The sequence below is a fragment of the Chiloscyllium plagiosum genome, unplaced genomic scaffold, assembly GCF_037043375.1.
Source record: "Chiloscyllium plagiosum isolate Xiang-an unplaced genomic scaffold, Cpla_swu_hap1 HiC_scaffold_28, whole genome shotgun sequence".
Lineage (NCBI taxonomy): Eukaryota > Metazoa > Chordata > Chondrichthyes > Orectolobiformes > Hemiscylliidae > Chiloscyllium > Chiloscyllium plagiosum.
In genome coordinates this window covers 14,655,128-14,671,427 of record NW_028270166.1, presented here as the reverse complement: position 1 = coordinate 14,671,427, position 16,300 = coordinate 14,655,128, and the positions used below count along the sequence as shown (strand labels likewise).

The 16,300-nt window shown below is 42.7% G+C and overlaps 1 protein-coding gene across 1 annotated transcript in view; it reads right to left on the bottom strand.

Moving 5' to 3' along the window:
* LOC122565384 (guanine nucleotide-binding protein subunit alpha-14-like) overlaps positions 1 to 16,300 on the bottom strand; it is a 36,060-nt gene that overhangs the window by 13,394 nt on the left and 6,366 nt on the right. Inside the window, exon 2 of the mRNA XM_043721312.2 lies at positions 8,645 to 8,829. Within this exon, the coding sequence (XP_043577247.1) occupies positions 8,645 to 8,829 (185 nt within the window). The remainder of the gene's footprint in view (positions 1 to 8,644; positions 8,830 to 16,300) is intronic.

Genomic DNA, 16,300 nt, shown 5'->3' with positions numbered 1-16,300 from the left:
TTAAATAACGCAATTGTACCAGCCTCCACCACTTCTTCTGGCAGCTCATTCCATACACATACCACCCTCTGTGTGAAAAAGTTGCCACTTAGGTTTCTTTATTAATTTCTCCTCTCGCCCTTAAACCATGCCCTCTAGTTTTGGACTCCCTCCACCCCATGGAAAAGACTTTGTCTATTTACCCTATTCATGCCCCTCATGATTTTGTAAACCTCTATAAGCTCACCCCTCAGCCTCTGACGCTCCTGAGAAAACAGCCCCGAGACTGTTCAGCCTCTCCCTATAGCTCAAGTCCTCCAACCCTGGCAAAATCCTTGTAAACCTTTTCTGAATCCTTTCAAGTTTCACAACATCTTTCCGATAGGAAAGAGACCAGAATTGCATGGAATATTTCAACAGTGACCTAACCAACATGACCTCCCAACTCCTGTACTCAATACTCTGACCAATAAAGGTACGTATACCAAACGCTTCTTCACTATCCTATCTACCTGCTACTCCATTTTCAAGGAGCTATGAACCTGCACTCCAAGGTCTCTTTGTTCAGCAACACTCCCTAGGGCCTTACCATTAAGTGTGTAAGTCCTGCTAAGATTTGTTTTCCCAAAATGCAGCACCTCACATTTATCTGAATTAAACTCCATCTGCCACTTCTCAGCCCATTGGCCCACCTGGTCCAGATCCTGTTGTAATCTGAGGTAACCCTCTTCACTGTCCACTACACCTCCAATTTTGGTGTCATCTGCAAACTTACTAACTGTACCTCTCATGCTCACATCCAAATCATTTATGTAAATGACAAAAAGTAAAGACCCAGTACCAATCCTTGTGGCACTCCACTGGTCACAGGCCTCCACCACCACCCTCTGTCTTCTACCTTTGAGCCAGCTCTGTATCCAAATGGCTAGTTCTCCCTGTATTCCATGTGATCTAACCTTGCTCACCAGTCTCCCATGGGGAACCTTGTTGAACGCCTTACTGAAATCCATATAGATCATACCTACCGCTCTGCCCTCATTAATCCTCTTTGTTACTTCTTCAAAAAACTCAATCAAGTTTGTGAGACATGATTTCCCACGCACATAGCCATGTTTACTGTCCCTAACCAGCCCTTGCCTTTCCAAATACATGTACATCCTGTCCCTCAGGATTCCCTCCAACAACTTGCCCACCACCGACGTCAGACTCACTGGTCTATAGTTCCCTGGCTTGTCCTTAACACCCTTCTTAAACAATGGCACCACGTTAGCCCCAACCTCCAGTCTTTCAGCACCTCACCTGTGACTATCGATGATGCAAATATCTCAGTAAGAGGCCCAGCAATTACTTCCCTAGCTTCCCACAGAGTTTTAAGGTACACCTGATCAGATCCTGCAGATTTATCCCCTTTTATGAGGATGTAAATTCAGTGTGACAAGTTCACACATGCAGGGCCATTTTAAATGAAGAGATAGGATTAATGGTGATTGTCTTTTCCCAAGGATGAGGGATTTCAAGACCACAGGGTGTATTTTTGAGATGTGAGGAGAGAGATTTAAAAAAACATGAGGCAAATCTTTTACACAGAGGGTGGTTCGTGTGTGGAATGAACTTACCGAGGAAGTGGTGAATGTGGGCACAGTTGCAACACTTAAAAGATATTTAGATAAGTACATGAATAGGAAAGGTTTGGAGGGACACGGGCCAGGAGCAGGCAGGTGGGGTTTATTTAGTTTGGGATTATGGTCGGCATGGACTGGTTGGACCAAAAGGTCTGTTTCCGTGCTGTATGACTCTGACTCTGTAAGTAGGACAATGAAACCAACAACCAGAGCATCATTTGAGCTATGTGTATGTTGGCAGATGTTTGTATTTGACTTTAGCATTGTGTCTGGGTGGAGGCATTTTCCTTGGTATACTCCTGCAATGACCTAGCAAATGGTAGAATTGCCAACAGCCTAGCATTCAGTCTCAGTTCTGCGCATGCAAAATCACCAATTATTTTCTGTCCTCTAAATACAGTTCATTCAAAGATTACAAATGATCTTGATATCGTGTATAAAGTGTTACAGAATATGACTGAAGAATTAATACATAATCTTGCACTTGGAACACCTGCTTGTTAGTTTTTCTTCCTTATATTCCTATTCCCGCACTCATGACAGGACTATCATGTGACAAAAATGACCTGGTTGCAGGTGAGATTGATTTCACAAAAATAACCATTTCACAGTGAAAATTCTAACATCCAGTGGGATGACTCCAAATGCCAATCTCACACAGAACCTGAACGTTGTCCTTAAACTCTAATCCTGAAATCATTCTGATCCTCTTTTCACTTCTGCCAAAATTCTGGTCCATGGACCTTGTCAGGTTGAGATTCAATGGGGTATCTTTTCCACATTCACTTCCTTAGAAAGTAAAATCGAGTTTGGGTGTATAACCAATGACCAATCCATTCCCACCACTCATTGCCCCATTAAACTTCAAGATGACCCTACATTACTCTAAACAGTTACCTGAAGATCTGCCACTGTTCAACTGTCAACTTGTCCAAAAATAAACCCTACTCACCCATCATTCTCATCCCAATCCACCACATTCCTTGTCTGTATTTTCTTTATAAGCTCTTCAGTGTAGTACATAGAGGCTCTGAAATTGGCTGTTGTATTAGCACAGTGCATAGCACTTGTAGCAATAGATTGAATTGTCATATGGTAGGGATCTATGGGGTACCTCACCTGGAAATGTTTTCTTTCCTTACTAGAAGTTAATCCCTTACTGAAGGCTTGCTACAGAGGTAACAGTTATTCTCCACCCCTTTACCCAAAATTCACACTTCATCACAGCAATTAGGTTTTATCAACACTGAGGAGATCACTGCATTAAAGGTTGCTATAAAATGACCATTTTCCCTCCATAATGTCAACATCACTTCCACAAATTACAGTCCACTTTCTAACTAACATTCTCTTCTCATACGTATAAAATGTTATCTCCCCTCTGTGTTAGTATTTCTTGTGAATGTCATGATGAATGCAAAAAAAAAAGCTTTGGCACAATGTGTTTTTCAGCAACACCCATTTTAGTTAAATCAACATCAGCTAGAGTCATTGAGTCATATGGCATGGAAACAGTCCTACCAGTCCATGGCGAACATAATCCCAAACTAAACTAGTCCCACCTGCCTGTTCCTGGCCCATTTCCCTCCAAACCATTCCTATTCATGAACTTACCTAAGTGTCTTTTAAATGCTGCAACTGTGCCCACATCCGCCATTTGCTCAGGAATTTATTCCATATGCTAACCACCTTCCATGTAAAAGATTTGCCCCTCATGTCTTTTTTTTAAATCTCTCTCCTCTTACCTTAAATACATGCACCTGGTTTTGAAATCCCCCATCCAAGATTAAAGATACCTACCATTAACCATATTTATATCCCTCATGATTTTATAACCCTCAAAAAGGTCGCCTCTCAACCACTGATGCTCCAGTGATAAAAGAACCAGTCTATCCAATCTTCCTTTATAACTCAAATCTTTCATACCAGGCAACATGCAGGTAAATTTCCTCTGAACTCGCTCTAGCTTAATATTATCCTTCCTATAACTGGGTGATCAGAACTTCACATAGTACTCCAGAAGAGATCTCACCAATGTACAACCTCAAAATGATTTCCCAACTCCTATACTCAAAGGACTAAACTAACATTTTGAAAGCAAAATGGTTTGTGAAACACAATTTGAATGGTCATAATGATTACTTGATAGTAAAAGTACATATCATGAATTTTGTATGAGTTTTTCCTCTAATTAGTTCCAATTCCATATCTATATTTCTGGTGTGCAAAGACTATTCATCTGTATTTCTACAAAATGTTAATGTACTTAGAAGCAGAATCGAATGGTTAATGCTAATTTAAATCAGGATTACCATTAAGTAAACATTTTCAAAATTCTTGTCATCAACTGTTTAACAAGATGACAAATCCTGTGGAGCTGATGGTTTAAATCCTCAGGTGTTCAAAGAGTAGATACAAAGGTAGTGAACACATTGTTCATTCTCCAGAATTCCCGAGATTTTAGAACTGTTCCCATGGATTAGAAGGTAACAAATGCAATTGTTTTATTCGGGGAAGCAGTGAGAGATAAAACAAGGAACAGGTAAGGAGAATTATCGTATGTATTATTAAGCTGAAATGAACTCTATGAACACTGAGAAGCAGAGGTAAAATAAGGTGGGAAGAATTTAGGAAAAAAAAAGTTGAAACTCACATTAAAATACTTTCCTTCCCAAATGCTGCCTGACCAGGGCCACTTGTTTTGTTTTGTTTTGTTGCCATTGGCTTGCAGGTAAAAAAATTATGTATTACAGAGTGGGTTTGAGAAGTCCTCATAAAACATTGCCATTTTAATTAATGGAATCCTTCTGTTTCAACTGAAATTTTGTATTTCATTAATATTTGAATGAAATTAATATTTTACTATCTTCATAAATAGTTTTTTATTTACTAAACTACCAGAAAATATTCAAAACATATTTGTAGTTAAATAATTACATTCTTCAACAATTAACCAACATGTTCACAAATATCTTGAGAGAAATGTTTCTTAGTACAATGTACCTTCCCTATATAGTCAATAGAATTATCATTACTGGATTATAAGGAATGATTTCCTGTAAAGGTTGGTATGCCCACCAACTGGAAATTCCTGCTTTATCCGCTACAGTTATTAGTGGGAGGAATTTCAAAAGTTATTTTTTGAACAATAACCAACGCTTGGCTATCTGGTTAACCATAGGCTACTTAAACATTTCAACCCATTGGCAATCTCTCATCAAAATCACATTCTTCCAACATCAGAGATACGTCTACAAATGCCCTGAGATTCCAGCACTGCTGCTGAGTTCTAAACCATACCTTAGCATTTGGTTCCTTCTCTAACATCCCTTTGGCAAACTCCCTGCTCTCTCTCCTGTTCCTTATGACATCTAATATTCCTCTCATATTAACCATGACCAAGCTCCACTCCTAGTTCTGAAGCAGGATCACAGGATACAAAACATTAATTCTGTTTGTTTCCACAGATGTTGCCAGACCTCCTGAGATTCTCGAATAGTTTCTGTTTTTGTTTGTATCAAACTCTGCGATTGTCTAAATACATTTCAAGATCCTCAGTTTCAAATACCACAACATATTTTGGCCACTCTGAACTTCTCCAGTTGTGCAAAGCTCACTTTACTCAACAACACTCTCAAGTTTAGTTTGATTCCTGATCCCCTTGCTTCAATACAGTAGGATTAAACATATACTACACTCTTGACCTCAATAGTTCTTTTCCAAAATCCTACCTCTCTTTCTGTTGTCAAAGGTTTCCTAAGACAAACACTATGGATAGGTTGGACTGAAGGGTCCGTTTCCATGCTGTACATCCCTATGACTCTAAATAAGCATGAATAGTGGCCAACCATGGCTTTCAATGTAAATTATGGATAGATTAGATCCAAGGAGGAGAAAAATAAAATTGCTAGAAAAATCAGTAAACCTGAGGATTGGGAGCAATTTATAACTCAGCAAAGGAGAAGAACAATTTGATCAAGAGGGGATAAAAGATTGTGGGAGTAAAATTGCAGAGAACGTATAAACTGTGAGAGCTTCTATAAATATGTGAAAAGAAAAGAAGTTAGCAAAGACAAAGCTTCCTTACAATTGGAAGCTGGGTAAATTGTAATGGTGAACAAAGAAATGGTAGAAGAATTGAACACATTTTCTGTGTTCAGAAAAGAAGGCACAAATAACCTTCCAGAAATTAGCAAACCCCAGGTCTAGTGAGATGGCAAATTGAAGGCAATCAGAATTAGTACTAAAATTGTGCTAGGGAAATTAATGGGGTTAATCATGAGGCAACTGATAAATGAAGTGGCCCTGGAAATATTGAACATGTTGGCTGTCATTTTCCAAAACTCGATAGAATCTGGAGCAATTCCTGTGACTGGAGGGTGGCAAATGTAGCCCAAATAATCAAAAAAAGGAGGAAGAGAAAAAGCAGAGGATTATAAATCAGTTAGCCTAACAATAGTGGGCTAAATTCTGCAGCATTATGAAAGACAAGAAAACAGAGTATTTGGAAAGCATTAATGGAATTGGTGAAGGAACAGTGACGTATTTCCAAGTCAAGATGGCGAGTAGCTTGGGGGGATTTTGCAAGTGGTGGTGTTCCCCTGTATCTGCTGTACTTGTCCTTGTTGAAAGAAATGGTTGTGGGTTTGAGAAGTGCAGTTGGCAGAGCCTCAGTGAATTCTGCAGTGCATCTTGTTGTTTGATCACTCCCATCTTCCACACCATCAACAGGTTTTCCCTGAAATGTTAACTGTTTCACTCTCCACATATGCTAACAGATTTATTGAGAATTTAGAACACATTCTGTTTCAAAGGTATATTGTACAGAGCAAGCCTCAAACTGTACTATACCCGTTTCAGCTGGGGAGTGCTTAATGCTAACTTTGGAAAGTGTTCCATTCCCAGTATTGACATTCACAAGTGTAAAAAAATACCAGAAAGGTTCATTGGACCATAACATAAAGTAATGTCTTGCTCTTTGAATGAAGATATTTTACGTTTAGTATCAGTGAGCATGGAAGAAAGGCATTAATACTGTCTGGTTCCAGAGCACTGATAACCTTTCAGGATGTTAAGTATTTTATCTTTCCATAGTCTCCATCACAATCGTTCTTACTGAATGGAATAATTCAGAAGTGAAATAAGAATGGCTTTCCCTCCTATAATGTGATTTCTGAAGCCTAACTGTTCCTGTATAGCACTTATAAGAGAAATACTTTATGAATAAGTCTCAAATGAAATATTTCCCTTTCTATCTCCCTTTCCATGCTGCTTGTTGTCACAGCTGATAAATGCTGGCTACCTGAACTAATACACTTTACTGGCAAAAGCAGATAGAGGATATATGGTGTGAGGTTACCTACTTGAGATTGTCTGGCAAGAAAATAATTTAGTCTGAGCAAATGCTTCATTCTGCCAAACAGATAATATTTCTGTCAGGATCCTGTTCCTTGTTGCACATACAATTTAATATTGAAACAAAATTGCCTGTTGTCACTGAGGTTCCCTGACCTCATCTTCCTCCTTTTTCTAACTACCTCTTGTTTATAGATACATTCTGCGGTGAAAAGCCATATCTTTAATGGTACATCATTCATTCCAAATGTTAAAGAAAACATTCTAATATTTTATCAAGGAACCTGTGCCATGAATCAAAATGCTGAACTTTCGAAACAAAATGTTTTTGAGAATGTGGGCCTTACTGTGAAGGCCTCGTTTATTGCTGACTCTAGTTGCCCTGACAGTGTGCTGATGGGCCTTCTCCATATGAACCAATGAACCACCCAGTGCTGAAGGTAATCACTCTCCCACGATGGTTCCAGACAAAGGATTCCAGGACAGTGACCAACACCAATAAAGGAACAGGAAGAATGCTGGGTGAGTGTAACCTGGGGATGATGGAGTTTCTGAAGTGCTCTTGTCCCTCTTGATGGAGATGTTATTGGGGTGTGAGGGACTGTCGAAGCAAAATTGGCAGGTGCTGTTGTGCATCGTATAGATCATACATTATATAAACATTGGCAATGAACAGCTTGATGGATTCCATTAGCGAGGGCATCTGTAAATCAAACTGCTGAATATTGAGACACTATAATGTTGGAGTTGAGGGGGGGAGGGAAAGGTCTGGTCCTTTAGCCAGCTCAGTGTGCCGAGCTGCTATCTGCCTTTCTCAGGTGAACATTCAAATAGCTCCATGAGATTTTTTTAAAATCAGCAACCAGTTCTCCTGGTGTCTGGCCAACATTCCTCTTTCAAATGAAACGGAAAAAAAAAAATTATTAATTCATCATTTGCTGTCTGGTGAATACTGACAGTGGCTGCCTTATTACCTACACTGAAAATACTCATTATATAGGGCAGTCTGAGATGTTTCAGTGATAGTTCAAACTGCTACTTCTGGTGCTTCTGACAGATAAGGTACTAAAATGAGCTTCTTTGGCCTTTATGCCATTCACTTTCCTTTTGTTTGAAACACTCTTCTAATTCCAAAAGCATACAAAAGGTTCCTGCTGATTTTTCAAAGCTCATAGAACCTTACCAACTTGCCAGGCAAACACGGAGAGAAAGTACAGACCTTTTCACAGCGTTATTTCAATAAGTTGTGGATTGTGGCATTGTGCCAATATTCTTTTGCTTGTGCTTTCCCGATCGGTGAAGTTGACGAATTTCTCAGGAATAAAACAGAAAGTGCTATAGAAGATTGACATCGCCCTCAACATGTTTTCCTCTCTCTCTCCCTCTCTCTCTTTCTCTCCCCAAAGATCCCGCTAGATCTCTGAGGTTTCCCAGCATTTTCTGTTTTTATTTCAGTTTTCCATAATCTGCAGTATTTTAATTTTAAAGTTTCCAGGCAGTTGCTTTAAAACCTAGAAATTCACCCCCACTATTATTTTTGGGCTAGTATTAGTAATAGTATTGTTTAGGCAAGGACAGAATAATCTTTACACAATACATAAAACAGGCAATCCAATCCCAAAACAGAACAATCAAAAATTAAAAACTTACATTTGCCAATTTTTTAACATCAATCCTTTTACTCTCACCTTATTCTCCTGCAGCTGATATTGTATATTCAATGTGTCCATAGCTCTGACAAGGGACTGTACTGCAGTGATAATGTTCTGAAAGACCAACTTTGCAAATGCTTTCCTGTCTTCCTCTGAGTATCCAGACCCATGGATGATTCTCATCTGTTTGATGAATGTGCTCTTGCCACTTTCTCCAGTGCCTGGTTTAAAAGAGACAGTGAGGTACAAATTAGAATCCTCAACTGTGACAGATCACAGAAACCAGCCAGAAGCGGCTACAACGAGCAGTGCATTGTTCTGTTGTATCATCCTGCACACAAATCTGCTACACGGTGAGTCCCTGGTTTCAGAGACAATCTGACGTTGGAAAGACATGGCCAGAAAAGGAGGGGTTTGTCGATGGAAAGCAAAGGGAATGGAAGTTCAGGGAAGTCCAGACCTTGGTGCATGTCTCTAGCCTGCTGTGTCCACTTGGAAAGGTACAATATTGTGTGAGGAGGCCAAAGCTATAGAGCTATAAGGGTATAATTATTAAGAAGCTATCTGTCAGGGTGAGGATTGAGATATATGGCCCTTTATTTCTGCGATCCCGGGTGACCAGCCCAGAATCAAAATCTTAGTGAAGGGTTTGTTGTGTTAGATTAGCATTCTTAAGGTCAAGTGTACAACACAAATTATGGCAAACTATGAAATGGAATCATTAATTGTGTGTAGGCACCAAAACAAAACACAATAAAAACTGCAGAATTGTCTAAAATACATGATGCAAAGTGACGAACCAATGTGATTCCATTTTAAAAAAATAGCTCATTGGCAGGTCAACTACAAGTGGATAATAAACCCCAGACTAGCCAACTGTGACCCATTTGGTTACACTTTTGCCTCTGAGTCCAGAGCATAAAATCCAAGCTGATGCTCCAAATATCAAAACTAGAAGTGAATTGGAAAAGGAAATGAGTGCAACTTTCAGTGTTTTGTGGGTAATATAGTGCACAATTGTAGAGCAGCAAAATATACTAATGACTGTCTCATGTTGAGGCAGCAGAACATATCACCTTCCTTCACAGCAAATACATGTGAAACATTTTAAAGAGATTTCTGATGCTGCTTTGGTCACTGCGAGGGTTCTTGTGGTGTAGTCATGGTGTCCATATATCTGACCTAGGAGTCCCAAATTCAAGCCCCACCTGCTCCAGAGGTGTCTAATAAGGATAACATTACCATTGTCAAACCAAACCTTTGGGCTGTTTTCTCATCAGAGAGAGATGACTGGTGATGGTTTAATCTGAGGGTCACTACGCTTCAAGCGAGGGGAGAGGTTGAGAAGGTCAGTCCTTCATGGTAACTTCAGTGGTGTGGGAATTGGACCACACTGTTAACATCACTCTTCGTCACAACCAGCTATCCAGCCATCTGAGTAATAACCTCTCTGAACAAGTAGATTGGAAAATATCTGCTTCTTTGGTTCTTTTCCTCCTTCACGTTCTAGGTACACAAAATGCCAAATGATCATTTCTGATCAACGTTCTAAAATTAACAAATGAGGTTAATTTATTTGAAATTGAACTTACCTACTGCATCCAATAGACATCGCTCATTGCATAAATATACAGGCTAATGAGATACATCACTAGCTAAAGTAAATACAATTGAACTGCACATAAGATTTGCATTATACCCTAAGGGCTAAAAATTGGATATGACCCATTTGTGAAAACGGGTTGCAATGCTTTCTTACCCTGCATCCAATCGAAGCAATGCAGGCAGCATTCAAGCACAGAGCTGTGCCCGTGATTGTGACAAGGCCCACCTTTTCAAGTGGGGTTGTACTCCAGCAGTGGCAGGAGTTGGGATGTTCCCTGAAAATGCTCCTTAAAGGGAAGAGGCTCAATGAGGCAGGTCACAGAGTGCTCCCAGGTTTCTGTAATCCAGTTGTGGAGGCCTTAATGGAAGCGAATAAAGATCGTGTTTCGTCAGGAGCCTGTAGGAAGGAATGGGAGCGGATACCCACAAAGTTCAATGTGAGGAGTCTGACGTCAAGGACATGTCCATAATGCCAGAAAAATTCAGTGACCTCACACAAGTAATTAAGGTCAACTGAATGCATTTTCAAACTCACTGTCCAACTCGCCACAACACCAACCTCACCCACTAAGTGATGCACCACATCTCCATTTGCACAGCATCTGGCTATTCAGACTCATGACTAGCTTGCCTATTCTCTTCACTCTCTGTAAGCCTCACCCTCCCATCTCACAGCTTCCATTTAAATCTAAGTCGGCCAAGAGCATCAGTAAAACACATTGTGAGTCACTCACTGACACTCTTCCCTCTCTTACTGGACAAGATGATACATAATAAATGGGAGCAGCTGAAGACTGGTGGGTGTAGGCACGGCTGCATCTTCAGAACTGTTCTGCGGAAAAGGAATCTTACTAGACACAAAATATTAATTCTGTTTCTCTCTCCAAAGATGCTGCCAGACTTGCTGAGTTTCTCCAGCTTTCTATGTAGGTGTTTGTAATTTCTCAAGTTCTGCTTTCTCTTTTACACAATTCTAAGTCACCTTCTGCCTAAGTGGCTTAGAATTTAAAGCCACCAGTGGTTGTTTTGCATTATTATCAATCTTTGCTCATGTGGTATTTTCTTAGTCTTTGAATTTCTATGATGTGGAGGTGCCAGTGTTGGACTGGAGTGGACAAAGTTAAAAATCACACACCACCAGGTTACAATCCAACAGGTTTATTTGGAAGTATGAGCTTTCAGAGCACTGCTCCCTAATTAGATAACTAGTGGGACAGGATCATAAGACATAGAATTTCTAGCACAAGATCATAGTGTAGTGCAACTGATATGATATATTGAACAAACCTAGATTGCTGTTAAGTCATTCATCTTTTAGAATAGGTTGCAGGTTTTGAATCATTCATATGTAAATCACAGAACTTTTTCAGGTCACATTCCCAAGATAGCAAGGTTTTATAAAAAAAAATGACATCTTTGGGCGGCACGGTGGCATAGTGGTTAGCACTGCTGCCTCACAGCGCCTGAGACCTGGGTTCAATTCCCGCCTCAGGCGACTGACTGTGTGGAGTTTGCACATTCTCCCCGTGTCTGCATGGGTTTCCTCCGGGTACTCCGGTTTCCTCCCACAGTCCAAAGATGTGCAGGTCAGGTGAATTGGCCATGCTAAATTGCCCGTAGTGTTAGGTAAGAGGTAAATGTAGAGGTATGGGTGGTTTGCGCTTTGGAGGGTCGGTGTGGACTTGTTGGGCCGAAGGGCCTGTTTCCACACTGTAATGTAATGTAATCTAATCAACTCAGACAATGCATTAAAGGTGTGAGGTTAGAGTCTGTATGTATTCAAATCTTGAGTCAGACAGGTTCTATTTCCAAAGTAGGAGTTTATAAAGTGCCATATGGGATTGAAGAGGAAGCACAGGAGATTCACCAAGATGTTCCCTGGGATATAAAATCTCAGTTAGGAGGAGAGACCATATTGGCTGGGTTTGTTTTCCTTGGAGCAGAGGATGCTGAGAGTAGGGTGTGGCATGGGGAGTTGAGGGGGTTAGTGGGAATTGATTGAGGTATAGAAAATTCTAAGAGGCTTAGACAGGATAGCAATCTATTACCCATGATAGACATGTCTAAGACCAGAGGGCATAAGTTCAAAGGGATGAATAAGTAGTTTTGAGAAGATCTGAGAAAAATGCTGTTCACTCAGAGGGTAGTAGAGGCAGGTACTCTCACAACAGTTAAGAAACACCTGAATGAGCATTTAAAATATGGCAAAGTGAGCTCTGGACCAAGTGCAGGCAAATGGTACTGGTGTAGTTGGTGTTTGTACATCGACACAGACGTGGGTTCTGTGTTGTATAACTGTTTGAGTCTAATGCTGCCTGTCAAACTGTTCTAGTCTTCAGAATGGCCTTCAAACCTAATGGTGGAATCTCCCACTCTTCAGCAATGAGAACTTTGTTCTTTACAGCGCCACTTTTCCATTTGTTATAACTAATTCACTTTGTCACCAACCAGCAACGCTTTTAATTTTCTCTCAGAGTTTGCACTTCAGTGTGACATAACTCCATTCCAAGCGGCTGCTGACACCAGTTCTGTTACTGTAGAGTTACTAGTTATACGGAACTTTGGTTTATCATTTATTCCCCTTTCGTCTGCAACAATGGTTAACAAGATGCTGCAGCTGGAGTTTGAGGTTATTTAATTTAGACTAATTGCGATTTCACTGTACTTTCAATTTTTGTTGATTGTCGAAGATGTAGGTTTTCAAACTGGATGCTTATTATGTTACGTTAGCAAAATGTATTGTACCAATTTACACTTGCACGACAAAAGAGTCAAATAATGTCTCAAGGAAATGGAAGCAGGAATTTGCAGCATTTATTTCAGCTGCCAGGAAGTTCCACCAGTGCTCAAGGCTGATGTAAGGCCCCCAGTACACTTTGTGTTTTCAAACAAGTGCATGACAACAACAGAACCTGTTAAACTGCATTGTGTTCCCTCAAGTCATTAAAAGGAAGCAGGTAGCTGAGTGTGATACTAATGGAGTTAAAGACATTTACATGAAGCAATAACTTACTGGATTAGTGGTGCTTGAAGGGCACAGCAGTTCAGGCAGCATCCAAGGAGCAGGAAAATCGACGTTTCGGGCAAAAGCCCTTCATCAGGAATAAAGGCAGTGAGCCTGGAGCATGGAGAGATAAGCTAGGGGAGGGTAGGGGTGGGGAGAAAGTAGCATAGAGTACAATGGGTGAGTGGGGGAGGGGATGAAGGTGATAGGTCAGGGAGGAGAGGGTGGAGTGGAAAGGTGGAAAATGAGATAGGCAGGTAGGACAAGTCCGGACAAGTCATGGGGACACTGCTGAGCTGGAAGTTTAGAACTAGGGTGAGGTGGGGAAAGGGGAAATGAGGAAACTGTTGAAGTCCACATTGATGCCCTGGGGTTGAAGTATTCCGAGGCGGAAGATGAGGTGTTTTTCCTCCAGGCGTCTGGTGGTGAGGGAGCAGCGGTGAAGGAGGCCCAGGACCTCCATGTCCTCGGCAGAGTGGGAGGGGGAGTTGAAATGTTGAGCCACGGGGCGGTTTGGTTGATTGGTGCGGGTGTCACAGAGATGTTCCATAAAGCGCTCTGCTAGGAGGCGCCCAGTCTCCCCAACATAGAGGAGACCGCATCGGGAGCAACGGATACAATAAATGATATTAGTGGATGTGCAAGTAAAACTTTGATGGATGTGGAAGGCTCCTTTAGGGCCTTGGATAGAGGTGAGGGAGGAGGTGTGGGCGCAGGTTTTACAGTTCCTGCGGTGGCAGGGGAAAGTGCCAGGATGGGAGGGTGAGTTGTCGGGGGGCGTGGACCTGACCAGGTAGTCACGGAGGGAATGGTCTTTGTGGAAGGCGGAGAGGGGTGGGGAGGGAAATATATCCCTGGTGGTGGGGTCTGTTAGGAGGTGGCGGAAATGTCGGCGGATGATTTGGTTTATGCGAAGGTTGGTAGGGTGGAAGGTGAGCACCAGGGGCGTTCTGTCCTTGTTACGGTTGGAGGGGTGGGGTCTGAGGGCGGAGGTGCGGGATGTAGACGAGATGCGTTGAAGGGCATCTTTAACCACATGGGAAGGGAAATTGCGGTCTCTAAAGAAGGAGGCCATCTGGTGTGTTCTGTGATGGAACTGGTCCTCCTGGAAGCAGATCCGGCAGAGGCGGAGGAATTGAGAATACGAGATGGCATTTTTGCAAGAGGTAGGGTGGGAAGAGGTGTAATCCAGGTAGGTGTGGGAGTCGGTGGATTTGTAAAAAATGTCAGTGTCTCGTCGGTCGTCATTAATGGAGATGGAGAGGTCCAGGAAGGGGAGGGAGGTGTCAGAGATGGTCCAGGTAAATTTAAGGTCGGGGTGGAATGTGGTGGTGAAGTTGATGAATTGCTCAACCTCCTCGCGGGAGCACGAGGTGGCTCCAATGCAGTCATCAATGTAGCGGAGGAAGAGGTGGGGAGTGGTGCCGGTGTAATTACGGAAGATCAACTGCTCTACATAGCCAACAAAGAGACAGGCATAGCTGGGGCCCATTTGTGTGCCCATGGCTACCCCTTTGGTCTGGAGGAAGTGGGATGATTCAAAGGAGAAATTGTTAAGGGTGAGGACCAGTTCGGCCAAACGAATGAGTGTGTCGGTGGAAGGGTACTTACCTCCCTCCCTTTCCTGGACCTCTCCATCTCCATTAATGACGACCGACTTGACACTGACATTTTTTACAAATCCATCGACTCCCACAGCTACCTGGATTACACCTCTTCCCATCCTACCTCTTTCAAAAATGCCATCCCGTATTCCCAATTCCTCTGTCTCTGCCGCATCTGCTCCCAGGAGGACCAGTTCCACCACAGAACACACCAGATGGCCTCCTTTCGAGACCACAATTTCCCTTCCCACGTGGTTAAAGATGCCCTCCAATGCATCTCGTCTACATCCCGCACCTCCGCCCTCAGACCCCACCCCTCCAGCTGTAACAAGGACAGAACGTCCCTGGTGCTCACCTTCCACCCTACCAACCTTCGCATAAACCAAATCATTCGCCAACATTTCCGCCACCTCCAAACAGACCCTACCACCAGGGATATATTTCCCTCCCCACCCCTTTCCGCCTTCCGCAAAGACCGTTTCCTCCGTAACTACCTGGTTAGGTCCACGCCCCCCTACGACCCACACTCCCATCCTGGCACTTACCCCTGCCACCACAGGAACTGTAAAACCTGCACCCACACCTCCTCCCTCACCTCTATCCAAGCCCCTAAAGGAGCCTTCCACATCCATCAAAGTTTTACTTGCACTTCCACTAATATCATTTATTGTATCCGTTGCTCCCGATGTGGTCTCCTCTACATTGGGGAGACTGGGCGCCTCCTAGCAGAGCGCTTTAGGGAACATCTCTGTGACACCCGCACCAATCAACCACACCGCCCGTGGCCCAACATTTCAACTCCCCCTCCCACTCTGCCGAGGACATGGAGGTCCTGGACCTCCTTCACCGCCGCTCCCTCACCACCAGACGCCTGAAGGAAGAACGCCTCATCTTCCGCCTCGGAACATTTCAACCCCAGGGCATCAATGTGGACTTCAACAGTTTCCTCATTTCCCCTTTCCCCACCTCACCCTAGTTCTAAACTTCCAGCTCAGCACTGTCCCCATGACTTGTCCGGACTTGTCCTACCTGCCTATCTCCTTTTCCATCTGTCCACTCCACCCTCTCCTCCCTGACCTATCACCTTCATCCCCTCCCCCACTCACCCATTGTACTCTATGCTACTTTCTCCCCACCCCCACCCTCCTCTAGCTTATCTCTCCACACTCCAGGCTCACTGCCTTTATTCCTGATGAAGGGCTTTTGCCCGAAACATCGATTTCGAAGCTCCTTGAATGCTGCCTGAACTGCTGTGCTCTTCCAGCACCACTAATCCAGAATCTGGTTTCCAGCATCTGCAGTCATTGTTTTTACCTCCAATTACTTACTGGCCCAGGCACGTGTTCCTTATCATTGTCTCTGACCCTTGCCACTTCCCTGCTGGGAAGTGCATATGAGCCTTGGGTAAGGGTAGGTTCCTGCTTCGCTGTATAACGTCCTCGCATCAAATTGCTACCTATTTCTAGTTTCACTGCCCAT